Here is a 22,549-nt window from a genome sequence, read left to right on the forward strand (position 1 = left end):
AGGTGTATGTGTTATTATAAAAAAGAAAACTAAATGTAACATTCTGTAAAATACCCTTTGTAGATACCCTTGGTGAATTAAAATTGGTTTAACTCACATTTCCTATTGCTTCTCCCAGGTGTTTCCTATATGGCATCAACAGAGGTTGAATCAGGCTGCTCAGATTCCTGACCCAGCTACTGAAATACTATTAACTTTCCTTTTGCATTGAGGGCTTAATCCCTATATCGGCGCAAAGGCAAACTCTGCCATTGGGAGGACAGGTCAGCATTGTTGGGTGTTGAGTGTGAGTGCCAATGTGGGCACACTTTGAGTGGAGTTCCCACTGCCATTACCCCCTTTCAGCATGACCCCACTCTTCCACCAGTGTCACATCATTCCTGCAACTCTGAGGCAGACCAGGGGTGGGACTTTGTTCCCTCCCTCCACCCCCACCATAGTGAGTTTCACAGTGGCAGAGGCAGCCCGCTATTGACCAGCAATGGGATCTTCCATGCCTGCCTCTGTCAACAGGATATCCCCTTGATTGGACCCCCGGCACCGGCGGGGGTGGGTCACTGTCGGCAGGACCAGATGATCCCAGATGATTCCAGCGGTGGGAAAGGCTGGAAAATCCCACCCCAGCTTGTTGGGGATCAGTAATATAAACAGAAAATGCTGGAAATATTCAGCAGATCAGGCAGCATCTATGGAGTGAAAAACAGAGTTCACGTTTAAGGTCCGTGACAGTTGATCAATGGGGAAGGTGTCTGTATCCGGTTTAAGGCACAGCCATCTCCTGTGCATCCATGGTTAATGTCTGGTTGGACCCACTTGAGAAATTCCATGAAGGCAACAATTCTGTCCATATCAGGCTTGTAATTCACTGTGCCCCCAATCCATTAGCAATTCAGATGGACACTTCCATCCTCTGTGCTATTTTGAAGAGTGTATTTCTCAAAGGTAGCTCCAAAGGTGCAGCATCTGTGTCCAACTGAGTCTCTCCACAATGGACCCTGCCACCAGTGACTGCTCATGTTCATTTGTGAGTTATGAATGATAATGTGAAAATCAAACCAACTGCCTAACTGGACCCATTAAAGTGTGAGCCTCTGCATTAACTGTTCAGCGCACCCTTCAGAAGGAATGAGGTCCCCAGAAGGGTCATCCTCAGTCATGTCATGTGTCACTTGTTGCACACATGAAGGCCCGGAAGACAAAAGGGATATGATTTAATCATGGTAAAGCCTTGACAATCAACACACCCTCAGAATTCAATCATTGAAGAAATAAATGACCACATGCGTATAATTGTGTGGTTTGTGCAGGAATGATAGCACAAGTGATAACTCTAACAGTATATTACAAAGATCTTTGACTGCTCCTACATGCTGCGCCTGTAGCCACGCGAGAATGACTTCTTGTACCCTCCCAGTGCATATCACTACCTGTGCACAGTGCATTTGTCAGTATGTGAATGGATGCACATTCTACAATTTGTTTATCAGGGATGCTTGTAAATCTGCCACCAGCTATCCACCTGCACCTCCATGTCCAATTGAGTGAAACTCAAATATTCCATATATCTCGAGGGCATTTTCCTTTGCATCTGTTAGCTGGACTATTTGTAGAGGGCCACCTCTATTCCTTCCTCCATCTTATGTTTCTCACTTTGCTCTCCTACGAGGGTTGAATAAGCAAAACTATGAGTGAGTGAAGGTCACATATTCACCCAATGGATGCAATGCATTTGATGAGGGTGACTATGAGATAGGTGCATCACATTGAATAAGGAGTGGAGTAAATGCTAATGGTGAATGGTATTAGAGTCCTTCCTTTTGATTTCCCTTTGTTCCTATTTCTTTGGTTTTGTTTTATTATTTTTGGTCTGGGTCTCACAAATGTGCCTTTAAGCAGTGCCTAAACAGAGGCAGTCTGCTGGTCAGGCCAGTGTGTTTCAGCATTTAATTTTTTGGAGCGGAAAATATAGGCTCATCAGTGCTGAGGACATTTTAAGAACCAGCTTTAGAGGAAGTTGGCTGGCTGGCTGGCTGGAAACCTGTGGGTTGGCCAGGAATGGTGTTCTGTCAGGCAGCAGTCAGTGATTGGTTCCTGCGGGATGCTTCTAAGAGAGCTGGGTAGAAGTGATTAGACCTTGAAAGGAATAAGAGCTTGCTCTCTCAGCTGAAGTAAAGTACTGCTTTATTCTTCTAAAAATAGTGAGTGCCTGGCATATCTTTACCATATAGTTGAAATGATCTTGAATCGACAAAGAAAGTAAACAGCCTTGCCAGAGAAACCAGGATGTGGAGATGCCAGCGTTGGACTGGGGTGAGCACAGTAAGAAGTCTTACAACACCAGGTTAAAGTCCAACAGGTTTATTTTGAATCACTAGCTTTCGGAGCACAGCTCCTTCCTCAGGTGAAACCTCACATTCACCTGAGGAAGGAGCAGTGCTCCGAAAGCTAGTGATTTGAAACAAACCTGTTGGACTTTAACTTGGTGTTGTAAGACTTCTTACTGTTGCCATAGAATGCCCTTTCAAGCTAAGAAGGAAGAAATAGCAAACCAAAAGCTTGAACTCCTGAAAGACTAACTGAAAACCATCCTATTCCTTCAGAGTTCTTTCATCCTTTTTACATTATCATCATTTTTTCTTCCCTCTCCACTGCCCTTTCCCTCTATGTTATCTGTGTCTGTGTGTGTGTGTAGATTGAGGTGAGTTGGAAAGGGGAGGTGGTTGGGTAAGGACTATTAGGTAGTCAGTTACAGTTTTGTCAGTTTAATTACATCACTTCACCATGTTGATCACCTGGAGGTGAATTTTACTGGATGGAGATCAGAGAAGCCACCGAAGGTGTCAACATGGTTGGGGGATGTTGCAGAATTCCTTAAACTGAAGAAGATTAACTTTACCCTTCGGGGTTCGGATGGGGGATTCTGGTCAAGATGGAGGCTGTTCCTGACTCTGTTTATGGATCTGTTTGCCAGCAGGTAGGGGGAGGGAGGGTGGGGCAGGTAGGGGGTTTGGGAGTGGGAGGGTGGGACAGGCTAGGGGGGGTTCATGGAGGGGTTGGTTTAGCAAAGAAAAAAGGGGAAGAGTGTCAAATTAGGGGGATTGTATTTTACTGAATGATTGTTTGTTATATATGCCTTGATTTGAATAAAAATATTATTCAAAAAAATTATATTACTGCTAAATTATAAAAGGTTATTTATATTAAATTTACAAGCCTGGCGACTGCAGTTTATTGGGCTCAGCCAAGGTCCTCAGGTATTTTAAAGTAACATCTCATTTCACTTGTGTTGCGACTCCAGTGAAGTGGGGCTGGAATTGACCTCACATTAGCCCAGGGGGTTGTGGCAATGGATAAGTGGGGAACTGATGAAGAACAAAGAAAATGAGGCTGGATGTTGCTGGAGGCTGAATTGGTCTGAGGTGTGTTGTGATGGAATATGTTTGACAAGACAGGCTCAAAGGCCGGGAGTGGGGGGTGCTCTCAGCCACAGGATGTAGATACATCAACAAATGTACTCATTTTTCATCTGGTTAGGTCATTAAATTGCTTCCTGTACTACATCCAAAACAGAGGTACAATAGTCCTGCTGTCAACCTCCTCACCAATTACTTACCATGACATCTTCAGATATGCAAGTTTCTTCTTCCCATCGTTTGAGAAAAGGATGTTCTTCCTGGTTCGAACTGCACCCAGCAGTAATTCCAGTGGTGCTTCAATTTAGTTGCAATCAGAGGTTCCAACCCACTGATTGCTGGGTTTCACCCACTTAATTCCACAATCTTTCAGGTTAATATCAGAGCCAAAGTTGCACAATTTGTCGGCTTGGGACACCTTGGAGCATGCTGATGATTTAAATGCAAATTTTTGCTTTCTTCTTTCCTGACTTTTCCTATTGCAAATTCCTTTGTCTTCCTTTATACTAGAAACTTCCTCATGCAAAGTTGTCATATTGTTATTACACATCGTCATTTTTCAATATAGAATCAAACACAAGAATTTTTTATGGAAAAAATGAAAACAAGGAAAGCTTAGTTAATTTTAAGTAGGCATGATTACATCATTGGTCTAATTATGCCTCATACCACTTCACTTTAAGACGACACTTAATGCTGCCTTGTTGTATGCAACATCACAGGAAATCAACTGGAATCCTTCAATTTAGAATGTGATGGAGGAAAAGTGACAGGGACAGAGGCTGGTTGCTGGAAATTAGTGATGAGAGGGTCACATGCCGGCCAAAACATTTCTTATTATAGTCTGTGCAATGGAAGTAACATAAAAGGAGCAGCACATAAGCCTTGGACTTGGTGAAAGTATACTCATCACACATTTAAGACATTGAGGCTTATCTAAGGGGAACTGTAGTAATCCACGGGAGGCAGGAGTTCCGTCACCAAAACAATATTTATTTACAATAACGATATTACAGGAGCAGCTACAAACAGTGCTGCTAGCAGTCCAGTCAACTTACGACTGGCTCACAAAGCCTACACAGGTGCTTATATGGGCCCCCTCAATGAGCTATCATTGAGGGAGCTCATACTCCAATTGGCCAACCAATAAAGCCAATTGCAGTTCATTACACCCCTCCCCCCCAAGGTCCGAGGAATTCCTGCCAGCTGGCATTCCTCTGAGCTTCTACCTGCTCCTCATGTCTGGGTCTGTCACCTCTGTGTCGTCCGCCGGGTCGTTCTCCGAAGTGGGGTGTACCATATAGGTGCCCGTCTTTTCCTTGACGACCTCCTTGGAAGTTGTTCTTCCTCCTCCTCGGGGAGAGGTGTCGCGGCGGCCTCGTCGAACGTGTCCTTCTCCGACTCTGATGACTGGATGACGGGGTCTGGAGAAATTGCTCGGGGCTAGGGTATGGGTATCCTTTCCGTCTGGGCTATCCCAGCTTGAGGCGGTCCTGCTTCGCGTGCCTCCAGGTGTGGTTCCGCTGCCCTTATTTGGTCTAGGAGTTTCTTCAGCACCTTACCTCCTATTGAAACCTCATAGGATATGGGCCCTGTTTGGGACTCTACCGTGCCTTTGACCCACGTTGCTCCATTCCCATAATTCTTGACCCAAACCGGTGCCCCCACCTGGAAATGTCTCTGCTGCCGAGTATTATCATGCCCCCTGCATTGGGCCTCCTGTTGTTTCTCCACTTTTCCGGTTACATTTGGGAAAAGGAGACTCAGCCTCATTCGCAGCCGCCTTCCCATTAAGAGTTCAGCTGGCGGTATGCCCGTTGTGGAATGCGGTGTGGTCCTGTAATCAAATAGCCAGCGGGAGAGCTTTGTGTTCATTGACGCTACCGGCTGCTTCTTGAGTCCCGCTTTAAGTGTCTGGACCGCTCTCTCTGCCAGGCCGTTGGTTGCTGGATGGTAAGGGGCCGTTTTGATGTGACGGACTCCGTTTTCTTTCAGGAATTTTCCAAATTCCCCACTTGTGAATGCCGTTCCATTGTCCGACACCAATACCTCCGGAAGTCTATGTGTTGCAAACGAGGCCCTGAGCTTTTCAATTGTCGATACTGTGCTTGCCGCGTTTACCCGGTGGACGTCCAACCATTTGGAGTGGGCGTCCACTATCACCAAAAACATTGAGCCCATGAAAGGGCCGGCGTGGTCAATATGCAGGCGGGTCCACGGTCTGCCTGGCCATTCCCACGGGTGCAATGGCGCCGCTGGTGGCACTCTTTGCCCCTGTTGGCACTCCTGGCACCGACGTACCAAGGCTGCAATGTCTGTGTCCAAACCTGGCCACCAAACGTAGTTTCGAGCTAGCATCTTCATTTTAGACACCCCTGGATGTCCGTGATGTAACTCAGTTAAGATTGGCTGACGGGCCTGAGCTGGGACTATTACCCGGGCTCCCCATAATAGGATACCATCTTCTACGGTCATTTGGTCCCTTCTGCTCCAGTATGGGTGCATCTGGGGCTCCACTGGTCTTTCCAGTTCCCCTGTTAGCAGTAAATGCTTCATCTTGGCTAAAACTGGGTCTTTTTGCATCCACAACCGAATATGTTGTGCGTCTACTGGTAGGGTGTCCAAAAAAGTTAGAGTCATTATTGTCTCCTCTACTTTTGGTATTTGCGGCGGAGTGTCCGGGAGGGGAAATCGGCTCAAAGCATCTGCATTTGCTACTTTCATTCCCGGTCTATGCTCCAGAATGTATCTATACGCCGCCAGTAGCAACACCCAGCGTTGGATTCTAGCTGATGCAATCGGGGGTATTGACTTGTCTTCTTTTAATAACCCTAATAACGGCTTATGGTCCGTCATTATGGTGGATTACCGCCCGTACAGATACTGGTGAAATTCTTTTACTGCGAATATCACCGCCAGTCCTTCCTTCTCGATTTGGGCATACTTCCTCTCAGCCATCGCCAAGGTCCTCGAAGCATAGGTTATTGGCCATTCTTCCCCATTCCTTCCTCTATGAGCAAAGACGGCTCCTACCCCGTAGGGGGATGCATCACAAGTGACCACCAACTCCTTCCTTGGGTCATAATGCTCTAAGACATTATCGGATGACAGCTGTTCCTTAATGTCCCTAAATGCTCGGTTTTGGCGGGTGGACCATTTCCATTCTTGCCACTTTTTTAGTAGCTGGTGGAGGGGTTCTAGGATGGACGCCCTATTTTCAATAAATTTTCCATAATAGGTTACCAACCCTAGAAATGATCGTAACTCCTGGACCGTGGTGGGAGCTGGGGCTTCTTTTATTGCCCTTACTCTGTCTTCTAATGGTGTAAGCCTGACTCATCTACTTTATATCCCAGGTACGTCACTTGTGGGGCCAGAAAAACACATTTTTCCCTTTTTAGCCATACGCCTGCCTTTGCGAAATGCCTGAGCACTTCCTCCAGGTTCCTTAAGTGTTCCCTGTTTGTCCTACACGTGATTGAGACATCGTCCAAATAAATTGCCACCTGCGGTAGTCCCTGCAGAATATTTTCCATCATACGCTGGAATATAGCGCAGGCTGATGACACTCCGAAAGGTAGCCTAGTATAACGAAAAAGGCCCTTCAGGGTGTTGATCGTAGCAAACTTCTGGGAGTCCTTGTCCAGTTTTAACTGCAGGTAGGCGTAGCTCATGTCCAGTTTCGTGAACAAAAGCCCACCTGCCAATTTGGCATATAGGTCGTCTATTTTCGGGATTGGGTATTTGTCCAGCAGTGCATATTTGTTTACCGTCTGTTTGAAATCTCCACAGAGATGTATCGAGCCGTCTGGCTTCAAAATTGGTACCACCGGCGCTGCCCATTCTGAGAACTGTACTGGTCTGATAATGCCGTCGCGCAGTAACCTTTCTATTTCGTCATCTACTTTCTTCCTTAATGCAAAAGGTACCGGCCTGGCCATACAAAATTTCGGAAGGGCTTCTGGGTCCACGTGCAAAGTTGCTTTGGCGCCTATGATTTCCCCCAAACCTTCCTGGAAGACCTCCGGGTATTTTTGGAGTACTCCACTCAACTGCCCGCTTCCACTCTGGAAAATTTTCATCCAATCTAATTTTAGGTCTTTCAGCCAGTTTCGTCCAATTAAGCTTGGTCCGGAGCCCTCTACTATCGCCAACGGTAATCTGAGCAATTGTTTCTCATATTCCACGGGTACCTGAGTCGTGCCTAGAACTTCCAGGGGTTCCCCCGTGTAGGTTTTAAGTTTCGTCGATGCTTTTGTTAGGGTTAGTGGCTGGAGTCCATCTTTGATTTTTCTAAATGCTGCCACTCCTATTACTGATACGGCCGCACCCGTGTCTATTTCCATTATTGTCGGCCGCCCGTTCACCCGTGGGGTAATCTTAATGGGTTCTGCTTTCTTCGTTGCAATATTATATAATTGTTCCCCTTCGGAGGAGGATGGGGCGTCTAGGTTGTGTACTTCCCTGCATCCCCACTTGCTATTCCTCTTTTGCCACCTCCTTCTAGGGTTTCTGTCGCTGTTACCCCACTCTGTCTGGTGCCAGAAAAGGTCCTTCTCTGTTGGGGGAGCTTCAGCCGGTACTTCCCTCTATCTCCAGTTAGTCCTGGCAGACTTGGGGGCAGTTCTGGGGTTTTCCTTTTTCCCTCTATTCCTCAGGTTTTTCCTGAGAGCAGCTATCTGGTAGCAGGACCCGTTGTGGTAGTCCCTCTCACAGGTATCTACCTCCATTGGCGTGCCCTGTAGTTCCTGCGCCCCACTTGCTGCCTTTTCTAGGGACAGTGCGAGCTGTAACGCCTGCCTGCAGTCTAGCTCCATTTCCGCCAACAGGCGTTTCTGTATTGTGAGGTCGTTTATACCACACACTAACCGGTCCCGAAGCATTTCATTTAGCGTCGGGCCGAACTCACATTTTTCCGCCAGCCTTCTCAGCCTGTCTTCCCGCTTCGCTGTGTAGAATCTGTACCTACGCAAAATGAGGGGTGGTTTTGGGTTATAGTGCTCTTTCACCAATTCCGTTACTTCTTGGAAAGTTTTTGTGTCCGGCGCATGTGGATAAATCAGACTACGTATAATGGCGAAAGCTGAGGGTCCGCACGCCGACAGCAGGATAAGCCGTCTCCTTTCGTCCGTCAGTATATCATTTCCCCGGAAGAAGTAACACATTCTCTCCACATACTGGGACCAGTCCTCAATAGCCGGGTCGAATGCCTCTAACCTCCCAAAAAACGGCATTTTATAAATGGCAAGGCTTACCCTCCGAGTGCGGCAGCTGGTCTCCGCAAAATTCTCAGTTTACCTCGTCGCCACTGTAGTAATCCACGGGAGGCAGGAGTTCCGTCACCACGCCAATATTTATTTACAATAACGATATTACAGGAGCAGCTACAAACAGTGCTGCTAGCAGTCCAGTCAACTTAAGACTGGCTCACAAAGCCTACACAGGTGCTTATATGGGCCCCCCTCAATGAGCTATCATTGAGGGAGCTCATACTCCAATTGGCCAACCAATAAAGCCAATTGGAGTTCATTACAGGAACCATTGCGACTTCATCTCCCACTGCATTGAAAGAAGGCACTATTATTATATTTATATTAAAAATAGCAGTCCCAAACTTTCCTATCCTCTTTTTAGTTTGAAAGGTGCCCATATTTAGGTGGATTGGTCATGCTAAAATGCTCCTTAGTGTCCAAAGATGTGCCAGTGAGGTGGGACTACAGGGATAATGCGGGGTAGTGGACCTAGGTAGGGTGCTCTTTCAGAGGGTTGGTGCTGACTTGACAGGCAGAATGGCCTCCTTTTTCACTGTAAGGTTTCTATGGTTCTATTTGGCTTCTCTCCTGTTTTGAATCCAATATTCACCAGATATTACTTTTCTACTACTTAACTCCCTACTTTAGTCATTAGTCATTGATCTGAAGCCTTGTAAAAACTTTCTGAAAATTTAAATACTTAAGTGCATTTTCCTGTGCACCAGGTCAATGATGTCTTTAAAAAACTCTATGACCTTAATTGTATTGGGCTTCTCTTTCCTGAAATCATGCTGAGTATACTTTATCATCCTCAAGTAGTCTGGAATCTCTGCCAGGTTTAGCAATCTATTCAAAATGTCAAGTAAAATTCACTAATTTCATTTAACTAATTTTAACATTATTGGGTATAAATTGTGTGGACCGGGTTATTTTGCCTATTTTAAGATTATTTAACTATTAGAATGATATCCCTTGTTATATCCATACTGTACAGCTCTTCATCTGCTTGTCCTGGAAGATTGAATGCTGACGGATGAAAATTCTCTATCCTGCAAAACTTAACTTGTAGTGTTACAGCCAGGTGAGAAGTGGTAGAAGGGCTCTTTCCACCTATTGTTTGACCTCAACAGGTGTGCTTAAAAGTGCTTAACTTTTGAAGTGTTGTCACAATAAAAGCCACACACAGACAAGTTTGTTTGTAATTTTTAAAAGCAATAGAAACAATAATGACAAAGAGTAATCGGACTCGAAACATTAGCTCTTTTCTCTCCCTACAGATGCTGCCAGACCTGCTGAGATTTCCAGCGTTTTCTCTTTTGAAACAATAATAATAACCTTCATTATAATAATCATAATAATCTTTATTAGCGTCACATGTAGGCTTACATTAACAAGCAATGAAGTTACTGTGAAAATCCCTGAGTCACCACACTACAGTGCCTGTTCGGGTACACTGAGGGAGAATTCAGAATGTCCAATTTACTTAACAATCATGTCTTTCGGGACTTGTGGGAGGAAACCAGAGCACCCGGAGGAAACCCATGCAGAACGGGGAGACCATACAGACTCCGCACAGACAGTGACCCAAGCTGCAAATCGAACCCAGGTACTTGGCACTGTTACGCAACAGTACTTATTGTCATTAACACCCCATAGATAAACAAAAAATTAAAAAACGAGAAAGGGTTGATTAATTTTTTTTAATAAACATTTTACTGAGGTATTTCTTTGGCATTGTAACAACAAAATCGTCAATGTACATAACAAGGAAAATATTAACATAGTGCAAATACCGCCTCCCACTCCCTCAGGTCCTACTATTGTTTATCCCCCTAATCTATGCTAACATAACGCCCCCCTGCTGATGATTAATTCTCTGCGAGGAAGTCGACGAATGCTTGCCATCTCCGGGCGAACCCGAACAGAGATCCTCTCATGGCAAACTTAATTTTCTCCAGGCAGACAAAGCCAGCCATGTCCAAAAGCCAGGTCTCCGATTTCGGGGGCTTTGAGTCCCTCCATGCTAGTAATATGCGCCCCCGGGCTACCAGGAAAGCAAAGGCCAGAACATCTGCCTCTTTCTCCTCCAGGATTCCCGGATCCTGTGACACACCAAAAATCGCCACCTCTGGACTCATTGCCACCCTCATATTTAATACCGTAGACATGGCGTCTACCACATATGGACATGGTTCACTTTTTACCCCCCCCCCCCGCCCACTTTGCACACCTATCCTCCACCCCAAATAATCTGCTCATCGGGCCACTGTCATGTGAGCCCGATGAACGACCTTAAATTGGATCAGGCTGAGCCTGGCCCATGTTGCGGTTGCGTTGACCCTATCCAACGCATCTGCCCAAAGGCCCTCCTCTGTTTCTCCCCTGAGCTCCTCCTCCCACTTTTGCTTCAGCTCCTCGGTCTGCGTCTCCTCCAAACCCATAAGCTTTTTATATATGTCCGTGATGCTCCCCTCTCCTATCCATCCTCTAGAAACCACCCTATCCTAGATCCCCCTTAGCGGCAGGAGTGGGAAGGTTGGCACCTGCCTCTGCAGAAAGTCCCGAACCTGTAAATATTGAAATTCATTGCCTCCCGCCAATGCAAACTTCTCCTCCAGTGTCCTCATCCTCGGGAAGCTTCCTTCTAAAAACAAGTCCCCCTTCCTCTCAATCCCCGCTCTCTGCCAAATTTGGAACCCCCCGTCCATTCTCCCCTGGGCAAACCGGTGATTATCACAGATTGGGAACCATACCGATGCCCCCTCTGCTCCTACATGTCTCCTCCACTGCCCCCAGACTCTCAAGGCCGTCACCACCACCGGACTGGTGGAGTACCGCGCCGGCGGGAACGGCAGAGGTGCTGTTACCAACGCCCCCAGACTTGTGCCCTTACAAGAAGCCACCTCCATGCGTACCCACGCCAGCTCCCCCTCCACCAGCCACCTCCTCACCATGGCTATGTTAGCAGCCCAATGGTAATTGATTACATCCCCCGACTCCGCTCGAGCATTGCCCTCTTCACTCGCGGGGAAGTGCCCCCCCCACACAAAGCCCACAATAATCTTATTGATCCGCTTAAAAAAGGAGCGCAGGATGAAGATGGGGAGGCATTGGAAAACGAATAGGAATCTTGGGAGGACCGTCATTTTTACCGATTGAACTCTACCCACCAGAGACAACGGGAGAGCATCCCATCTCCGGAAATTCTCCTTCATCTGATCCACCAACAGGGCCAAGTTCAATTTATGTAGCCGGTCCCAATCCCATGCCACTTGGATACCCAGGTACCTGAAACTGTCCCCTACCACTCTGAACGGCAGTTCCCCCAGTCACCGCTCCTGACCTCTCGCCTGGACCACAAACATCTCGCTGGTTAATTTTTTTAACAGTCTCCAAAAGGAAATCAATCATAGTGTTATGGGCCAGGGTTTAGAGAAACCCAAAGTGTATCATGGAGTTCACCTGACCCACAACTTTTACTAAATTGTGGTATGGGGAGCACACGGCCCAACCTACAGTTGTGGTACAGCAGAAATGGAAAAGTATTTTTAAGTAAGTTTATTATATGAACTCAAGTTAACCTTTTTAAAACATACAGTGAACATCTTAGCAACCATTAATTCAAATACAACCGCCAAAGAATACAACACTAAGTAATCCTTTAAGCTTTCCTTTTAACATCCATAAGACTTAAAACACCTTTTGCCAGAAGCACATCAGATTAAAGTCATTACTGTTATTAGTTTTAAATCACCAGGATCGATTTACAGTCTTTAGATTACAGAGAGAGATTCATACACCTTCTGGCTGTGACTGCAGCTATCCAGCTCTGAAAACAAAACTAAAACACACCCTGCAGCAAATAGCCTAAAACGAAAGTAAAAAGCTGAAAGACAGCCCAGCTCCACCACTCTCTGACATCACTGCAGTAATAAACGCTCATTTCGTAAAGGTACTCTCACTACAGATACTTATATACACACCCATTTCTTAAAGGTACTCTCACATGACAATAGATGGATCCTTGAGGCTGATGTGTTCAATGATATCAGGCTGTGTTCAGTGATATTTCCAGATTCTGTGCAGGGACAGTTTAAAGTCTTGACAGACTATCTCTGTATTTTCCTTAAAGTCAGTAGTTGTTTGGCTTATGTTGAAGATACTACCGATGGTGTTTAGCTGGTCAGATACAGGCAGAGCACAGAGTTGCAGAATGTCTGGAGAGAGAGAGAGGGATCACAAGTTCTCTTCCCTCACTGTTACCAACTCATGGTCTATCTGGTTCTGACCCTGGAAAAACAAAGTCTGTTCTAAATGGTGTTATCAGTCTTTTTAAAATTGTGGTTAGTCACTCAATAAATAAAGTTACTTTGATATAAAACATGGCTTTATAACAGTGGGAAATATTTAATTAATTTACTATTCTTGTAAATAGTAAAAAGAGCTTTTCTCTTTCTTTTCACTGTTTACTGAAAAAGTATTTGAAAATTATTTTATTGCTGAGGTGCATTTCTCAGCACTACTGCATTCCTTGTTTTTATTTCCTTCTAGTTAATTTTTCAGCTTATTTTATTTATCATTATAATTTACCTAATCTTCTTACCTATAGATAATTTGTACTATATTAATCTTTCTGCTGATCCTTAATGCTATTCTTAATATTCCTACTTAGCAACATTGCCTTGCAAGCTGCTTAATGTGCTTTGATTTAAATGAGTTGTGCTTGTACCATCATCCTTCTTTTCCTAAATACATTCCAATTTTTTGCTAAGCTGCTGCAACTATTATATTTTTGTTTCATAGAATCACAGAATTTACAGTACAGGAGGCCATTCAGCCCATCGAGTCTGCACCGGCTCTTGGAAAGAGCACCCTACCCAGGCCCACATCTCCACCCTATCCCTATAACCCCACTGAACACTAAGGGCAATTTTGGACACTAAGGGCAATTTATCGTGGCCAATCCACCTAACCTGCACATCTTTGGACTGTGGGAGGAAACCGGAGCACCCGGAGGAAACCCACGCACACACGGGGAGAATGTGCAGACTCCACACAGAGAGTGACCCAAGCCGGGAATTGAACCTGGGACCCTGGAGCTGTGAAGCATTTGTGCTAACCACTATGATACCCACGGTATTAAAGATTAGTTTCAATAGTGTTTTTCACACAAACTCATGTTGTACTACTCACAATCTGTTCTCTTAAAGGCTAATATTTTATATTGCTTTCCTTTTGCATATCCCACCGAACATTATATTTCCGTGATATAATTTGCTCCAAATCCTAGATAATCCCATTATATACCCAACATCTTTACTAAAGATTAGATTATTTCAATTTACTTCTTGCTAGCTTCCCATCATCCACCTTCCATAAGCTTCAGCTTGCTCAAAACTCTGTATGTGTATCCTATCCTGAACAAAGTGTTGCCCAACCATCATTCCTATTGTTATTAATCTATATTATCTATATCTGATTCTTCATGGCCAGAAATGTAAAATTCTTGTCTTTATGTTTCAATCTCTCCACTGAGGAGAATGCCACAGTGAGGAATGGCCTTTCCTCACAATAGCCACTACTATCCCGACAGCCACCTCCCTCAGAGCTCTCTTTTCCTCTGACTCCACTCTCGTGCACATTTGCCATATCCTTTCACCTCCACTATTGTTGGTCTTGCCTTCAACTGCTTAAATCTCAGTCACTGGAACTCCCTCTGTAAACTAGTCTGTCTCACCGCCTCTTTTAAGGCCCTTCTTAAAATCCACGAGTAGATTTTAGTGTGGGCCTATTTATGGCAGCGGGCCTGAGAGAGAAATTGAACCATGCTATGAAAAAGGAAGGATGATATTTAGGGGCAGGGAACATGATTACATGGTGTCAGAGGTGCAGTCCTGCTCTAACCCTCACCGTGAGGCTGCGGTTTGCAGCTGGGCTCGGAAATAGTCACTATAATAAAGTTTAGCTGGCCCAAAAATACTTAGATTAACTAGCATAATCAACTGAGGTGTCCTCAGTGCAAGCTCCTCCATCTCTCAAATCGTAGTCACTGCAGAAACACATAGTAGAAACATTAGGATAGGCAAAAAATGAACAGAACCCATGGACTAAGACACGGTCAAGTTATAACTATTCTGGGACTGAGATACAAATAGAATTGCGTCAAGTTTAAGTCGCTTGATAAACTTGTTTCTGTTTGGATTTTCTGTTGTGGGTTTATGTTTGAATTGAAGTGAGAGCTAGACCCTTAAGACTGGTCTAAAGAAAGATGATTGATAAAGGTTGTGAAACTGTTGGTGTATTTGAATGAAATGTTCACATGAATGCTCACTGACAACTAGGGACATTGGTGGTCGATATTGCTCCTTTGCTGTGCTTCTTAATGTCCATAAGGTGCTAGGCTGGTCTCCCATGATGACAGACTTATAGAACAAACAGGTAATTCCCACAATCAAACCTTAGCTTAAGTCTGTACTTCAAAGATCATCTGTAGTGGCCCAGGCTGTGAAGCATGCTTTAATAGGTCAATGGTCTGCTTATTACATATATGGGGGCAGAATGGCTTTCATCATAAGCCAATTTTGCCTAGGGGAGGCAGTGGCGTAATAGTATTGTCGCTGGACTGGTAATCCAGAGACCCAGAGTTGTGTTCTGGGGATGGCAAAATTTGAATTCAATAAAAATCTGAAATTAAGTTCTGATCTGAAAAATCTGGAATTTGATGATTGTCGTAAAATCTAGTTTACAAATGTCCTTTAGGGAAGGAAATCTGTTGTCCTTACCTGGTCTAGCCGACATGTGACTCCAAACCCACAGCAATGTGGTTGACTCTTAGGGCAATAAATGCTGGTCCACCGAGCAATGCCCACATCCCATGGATGATTAAACAAAAAGGTTCCTGAAAGGAGCCTGAGCCAAGTCTGAAGAAGGTAGCTTTTGTTGCCTAGTACCAGCTCATAACCTGATTTTGTGGTTCAAAGAAAAGTGATACAGTGCACTGAGGAATGATTAATGAGTCATAGCTGTTGGTAGGAAACTGACACAGGTCTGAATGGTATGTTGCCTGTGGTTAAGAAATGCTGAGCATTGAAGGTAAACCCTTTTTTATAGACAGAAATGGCAGGTTGGTGATGGGAAGCACACAAGACAATATAAGCGGAACTGAAGGCAAAGAGATATTTTTCAGCTAAGGTGTTAATGCAGAGCAGTGTCCTCCTCTTTCCTCTTCTGCACCTTGCTCTTCATCTCTAAAGGCAGATAGATGTACCAGGCCACCCATGACTCCAGTAGAACTGGAAAACGCAGCAAAAGAAAAAGTGTTGTATGACCAAAAACCTTTCTGCAGACAAAATTAAGTTTTTGGTCAGAAAACAGGCTAAAACACATTCAAACGTTAATCATCTGCCTCAAATGACAAACCAGCAACAGACCTGCAAGTAATATATAAGCCCTTTAAATAGTGCTACTGAGACAGATCAAAAAAAAGTGCTACAAGTACAACATTCTATTTTTAATAATTTATCCATCCTGGATGCCTGTAGTGCAGCCAAATCCAATACAGCAGTTGGCATGCTTCCAGCTTCTAATGGGCAGAATCTTCTGTTTTTAGGTTTGTGAGTCAGAACCTTTTCCAGATCTCAACACTGCTCTCTCAGGATGCCTGGCTGGGAGGTCTTTCCGGAAGAAATGAAGAGGCCACCTCTGGGTCTGCCATCCAATTAAGGAGAGTGGGCCAGTTCCTGAGGCTGTAGGCTAAAACAGAGAGCCTGAAACATTGGAAAGATGGCAGCACCACTGGCAAAGATGGATACTGCCATTGTCAAAAGGGAAGCACAAGTGCATCTCCATCTTGAGGTGCCCTCTGAAGAGGTAGTAAATTAAATTAATAGTTTCCACAGCTGCAAGGTCACCCTTATAGAAAACACTGTAGCCACAGCACCAGTAGGTGGGTTAAAACTGGAGGCCTCTTGCTCACCCCTCACTTGGTCCCATAGGCCAGCCTCTGGCAAGCGATCTCCAGGCTCCTGCCAGGCTTAGTTCTCAGTTGTGTGGCCCATCTGCCAGCAAGATCCCAGCAATATGCCCAATCAGCCCATAAATAGACATTTAATTATGCAGATTGGCTACTGTTATGATCCCTGGCCAGACCCCACAACATGGGGGCCGGTCTAGTTAGGGACCAATAACATTTTGTTTAAAGTTGATAAAGCTTGAAGTTACTTGCTTTTGGAATAAAGCCACGAGATTCCACAGGTTTTGAACAAACAAAACTAAACTTTACTGTACAAGTTCAGAAGGATAAACAATTTACAATATGTATCTTATACTCTGAACATCCAGGGTAAATGTATAGTTGACTGTGGCTGAACACACCACACTACAGAGAAAATGACAGATGCAATCCTGACAGAATCCATGGATTTCTTAAGACATTTCCTCAGACGTCAGTGGACACCAAATCAAACAATCCTGTTGAAACTCAAAAGAAATTCCAAGCTTCACCTTCGAAGATTTCTCCTTGGAATTCCCTCCAAAGGTTAGGATGACTTTAACAATAGTCCACCTTACAGGGTTTCAATTTCACCTTCTGAGATGCTTTCTCCCTGGATTCCGCGGGCATTCAACACGAGCTTACAAGCACTTTCAGACCTATGGCAGTGCCAAGCTGAACACTACTGCCCCAAAGGTGTAAATTTGCCCCAATGACCCGCCTTACGTAAACTCTGCTCCCCGCAGTTCTTTCTTTAACTCAAGTGGGACATATTTTGCCTCTTTTAGTCTCTGTGCCTCATGAAGAGAGTTGTCACTGACCCTTGAATTGATCTGGGGGACCTATCAAAACACTCCCAGAGGGTCTCAGCAGTGTTATGAGGCAGGAACCAATGTAACAAGCATTGGAACTTCCCTGTACCTTGATTGTCACAATCTTCAGACTGTCAATTTCACACCCCGGGACACACTGATCGATGGGTTTCAAAACGCTGCGCACAGCTCCAGGAGCGAACCTGTCCCCTGCACCGATCGCCGGGAGGCAGGAATGTGTTTGGCAGCTGGTGCGTCAAATCACTTTTTGGCTGAAGTGCCTCCATTCTGGCTGTGAAGCTCCCTCACCCCAGGCGGGGGCCAGAAAACGCCACTTCATAGGGCAATTGGGGGTGGACAACGAACACTGCCGTAGCTAGTGCCGCCCACCGGCATGGCTGCAAACTGTGTTCTGGCGTCGGGCTGGTCTTTAGTGCCGGTGTATCGAACGGGAGGGAAGGCGGCGCACGTGGGATGCGGCGCACGCGCCCCCGGGATGGAGGAAGGGGACGGGGCACGTGAGATGCGGCGCACGCGCCCCCGGGGGAAGGGGTAGCGGTGCACGTGGGATGCGGCGCGCGAGCTCGGGGGAGCACGCTGACAGAAGGCGGGAGCGTGGCTGCCGCTGGCCGACGTCGACGTGACCCCGCCCGCGCCACGGACGTTGAGTCAGAGGCGGTGTGTCCCTGGCGTCCCTCAGCGCTGACCGAGGGGATAACGCTGAATGAAAGTGAGTGGCCGGCGGAGGCTAACACACAGCGGGCACCTCGCTCGCGCGTTCTGTTGTTTTCCTTGGAGCTGCCACAATGGGAGAGCTGAGTAACGGGGGTCTGCCTTCACCCCGCGCGCGCACAGCTCCGTTTTTAAAGTGCCCTCAATATTATTAATGTATTATTTCATATTTATTCCACCCGAGAGAAACTGATTCAATATATTCATCACCGTCGATTTGAAATATATATCCGCGTCGCTGCTATGGCAGAAAGGATCCCAACAGGAATGCCTAAGAAAGCATCCCGATCCACAGCCTCTCTCCCCCCGGAGCCCATGGAGATCATCAGGAGCAAGGCTTGTTCCAGGAGGGTAAGAATCAATGTTGGGGGACTGAACCACGAAGTGTTGTGGAGGACCCTGGAAAGGTTACCCCGGACTCGTCTGGGCAAACTGAGAGATTGCAACACCCACGAGTCCCTGCTGGAGACCTGCGATGACTATAACCTCGACGAGAACGAGTACTTTTTTGACCGGCACCCGGGGGCTTTCACGTCGATTTTGAATTTCTACCGCACCGGAAAATTGCACATGATGGAGGAGATGTGCGCGCTCTCCTTCGGCCAGGAGCTCGACTACTGGGGGATTGACGAGATTTACTTGGAGTCCTGCTGCCAAGCCAGGTACCACCAGAAAAAGGAGCAAATGAACGAGGAACTGAGGCGCGAGGCGGAGACCATGAAAGAGCGAGAAGGCGAAGAGTTTGACAACTCCTGCTGTCCCGACAAAAGGAGGAAGTTGTGGGATTTGCTGGAAAAACCCGGCTCCTCAGTGGCCGCTAAGGTAAGGTGTGGATGGGCTTCCCCACCCAGCTCCATCCCCTCGCCAGCACAGGCGATGACAGTCAGACTGTGAATTAAATAAACCTGTATTTTCAGCCCGTCCTTCTGACCGAGGCACTGTTGAAGATGTAAATTGCCTTTTCCTCTCCCCCCGCTGGAGTTTTAAAATGATAAACTTCTGAACCATTTGCCGTTGCGTATGAGCCGAGGCGTCATTTGCAGGGAGACAGCGCCGAAGCCGGTTGTTATGGTGATTTGAGGCTTGTAAATATTGCTGTCTTGTTGCAGTATTTAAATGAACCGACGCAGACTTTAATGGCAAGGTTAGAAAAGTTGAAGTGTGTCGGTAGGATTCGTGTGACACATTTGCATCTGCAAGGAGCACGTTACACATATCTACAAACATAGCAATTCTTAAAGGGTAAGACTTAAACCGCGAGTTCTATTACCTTTAAACGCTCGCATTGAGGAATTCCGCTTTTTCTTGGTTTTCACTATCTTATTGCGCCATTTATTTTGCCTTGTTTCTTACTTCGCCAATCCCGCCTCTTTGAAACCAAGAGTCAAGAAACTGGGGATTCATTTCTACAAGAACGGACGATTCTTCATAAGATTGAGTTAAAATTAGAATGTCGTAGTATTTCGTAATCGTGTGTGGATCACAATTTCCCATCCGTTTTAAAGCTACTCTGTCTAATCACTCAGACATTTAAAAAGAATAAAAACAAATTATTAAAATAAAAAGTTGACTCTGCTATTCAGTGATCATTGTCTATTACGGCAATGCCAAGTACAAATCAATATTTTCTCCGTGTTTCCGAAAGTAGAGACTGTTGCACTTGCCAAACACAAAATAAAATGAATGTCTAATGAAAAAGAACCCGAAGAAGAATTCTGAAATTAAGGGGCCATTCTGGTTAACTCACTGCTAAACTTTGACTTCATTGCTTATTTTAAAAGGAGCAAAATGTTAAGGGGGGGAAGTGGGGTGCAGGGAGATCGACAGGTAACACTCTCCTGATATGTAGTACATTCCATTTTTTGATTTCTTTAATAAGTTGTCAGTGACGTTCTCCATTTTTGGAATGAAGTATCTCACTCGCATTTCTCCATCTCTGTAATGCATTGCTTTAATACCATTTTTATATCTCTGAAAACTGTAAGGCTGATAGCTGTTTTATTACATTCATGTTCTGCCAACAGTAGGTGCAGAGTGCGATTTACAACTGGCGACACTCCTGTTATGTTACTTAGCTGAGAATTATGTCATGGACAACAGGAGGTAGCTCAGAGCAATTCACTGGCAGATTTTTAAAAAGGTTTTAGCAGCACAGATGGTAGCATCTGCTGTCTCAGAATGCAAAACAAAACTGCTTCAGTTATTAAAGTGCACATAAGACCCAACTTACTGCCAGAACAACTCATTTACTATTTAATTGGATTTAAAATCTACATGTGTCAACCCAAGCAGAAACGGCTATGTAGTGATACAAAAACAACAGTATAACTGCATCTAAAGGCTGCAGCTATTTCACAACTAACAGTTTCAACGTGTCATCTGGATTGCTTAGCTTCTAGCCCAGGGTTGTGTTGTCAGTTGTGCATGTATTCAGATCATAATAAAGTCAACCACAAAGGGATTCTGCATATCTCTTTTTATATGCAGATCTCTGCACACGGGACTGCTCAATTTTAATGTTGGGAGAGTAGATGCTTTTTCAAAAATAACATTACAAATATTCCTTACATTTTAAAATGCAACTTTGCACCAAGCTGGAGTTGTACAGCAGCTGATGCAACCACTAACTGTATGAAACAGCCTTCTGGCACAGTTTAGTATTTTGGTCTCAAAATAGGAACTGGTACCTTAGTTTCTACTTTTGTGCTTACCCAAAGCCATTCTGCATCAACATCAAACTGACAATATTGCTGTAGCTCAGCTCACTTGATGTAACCGTTGTTTTTTTTGCCAGTTCCTTCATTTTTTTTTCATTTTTATCAGCCTCACATTTCGTGTTTAGTCTATATATAGTGTTTATTAAGTACTTAATTCTAAATTGGTTATATGTGTTCTCATTTCTAAGCCTGTGCCTTTGTCTTCTTGTTCGTGAGTTTGTGACAATATATTGAATTTGTGAATCTTGAATACATAAAGAATATCTCTCTGAGCCCTTGTCTTCTCCACATTAAATAATTTCAGGCTCTTCAATTTATATTTCTAACTCCAATGTCTTTAGCTCTGTCTTCAGGTTGCCCTTTTTATTGCAATGCTTCCAAGGCCTGGACATATTTACTGCAGTATGGCGAGCAAATATGCGCAATACTCTAGGTGTGGCAGTGCCAGTATATATAGAGATTTGTTATTACCTCTTGGGATTAATACATTATCTTGATATTTCTATAGCCCTCCGATTCAATTAGCTTTCCTTCATATTGCTGCACGCTGCATTGTTCATTTCCGTGAGTTATCTAGCAATTTCCTCAAAGTTCTTTTTAATGTTAATATATCCTAAAGCCATTTGGTTTATATTTTCACTTGAGCATTTCCTATATGCATATAGCCTCATTACTTTGCATTTGCGCAATTAACTACCATTTGTCACACTTCAGCCCGTCTTCCAATCCTATCCAGGTCCTTTAGTATTAAATTTGCTGGTTTCCTATTATCTGAATACCTTCCTCCAGTTCAGTGTCTATTTGCAAACTTTGCTACGTTGGTCCATCAGTTCCAAATCATTCATATAAACTGTGACCAGCAAAGGAGTGAGTGACCCCATATCATATCAACACAACTCCACTCATAACAATCCTTTGCTTTATCTGGTTTAGTCAATTTCAGTCAGCCTCAGCAGCTTGGCCGATATTCCATTTCTTTCAGCAGTGTAGATTAATCAGTATTTAAACAGAACTCCTGTTGTCAATAACATCTTTAATTTCCTCAAAGAAAACAGAAAAATGTTTCTCGCAAGATGTTCTTTCCATATATCTGCACTGACTCCTATAGAATCATATTTATCTAAGTGTTTCAATACTGTCTTTCACAATCCAATTCAATACATTTTCACAATGAATGTTAGGCCTCTAATTTGCTGAATTGCTCGTATGTCCTTCAAAAAAAAGTATTATATCAACTATTTCCCAGTACTTAGGTACGAATACATTTTAAATGATTCAATAACAAAAATGACAAAGATGTGACTGACCTTGCTTGTGACTTTTTCAAGTACAGCCGTGTGAAGTTCTGTGCTTTAGTCATTGGAATGAATTTTCCATTCTGGAGAGCATTTCCTTTACCGGTTTCCTTCTATTGCAAGGCCTACTGGAAAACGCTAAGCCGTTCACCAGGTCTCCATCTAGCCATGGCATCCCCACCCTACCCTTTCCAGGTAAAGGACACCCTGGAGGATCAGAGACGGGTATTCCTCCCATTCAGACATTAATGCACATGGAGACAGTGATCTTTGACCAGGGTGATGGGAACCACGTTCAAGATGCCTGATGTTGACACTTTTCTGCTTGTCTCCACTAC

General features: G+C 44.7%; 1 protein-coding gene across 2 annotated transcripts in view; it reads left to right on the forward strand.

Annotated features, from left to right (window-relative positions):
* Nucleotides 1-18,117: 18,117 nt before the first annotated feature.
* LOC119972610 (potassium voltage-gated channel subfamily B member 2-like) overlaps nucleotides 18,118-22,549 on the forward strand; it is a 479,239-nt gene continuing 474,807 nt past the window's right edge. For both annotated transcript variants that reach the window (XR_005462115.1, XM_038809599.1), the window contains exon 1: nucleotides 18,118-19,021. Coding sequence is in view for 1 of the 2 variants with exons in the window: in XM_038809599.1 (XP_038665527.1) it covers nucleotides 18,443-19,021 (579 nt within the window). In the remaining variant the exon portion in view is untranslated. The remainder of the gene's footprint in view (nucleotides 19,022-22,549) is intronic.

The sequence above is a fragment of the Scyliorhinus canicula genome, chromosome 10 (genome assembly GCF_902713615.1).
Source record: "Scyliorhinus canicula chromosome 10, sScyCan1.1, whole genome shotgun sequence".
Classification (NCBI taxonomy): Eukaryota; Metazoa; Chordata; class Chondrichthyes; order Carcharhiniformes; family Scyliorhinidae; genus Scyliorhinus; species Scyliorhinus canicula.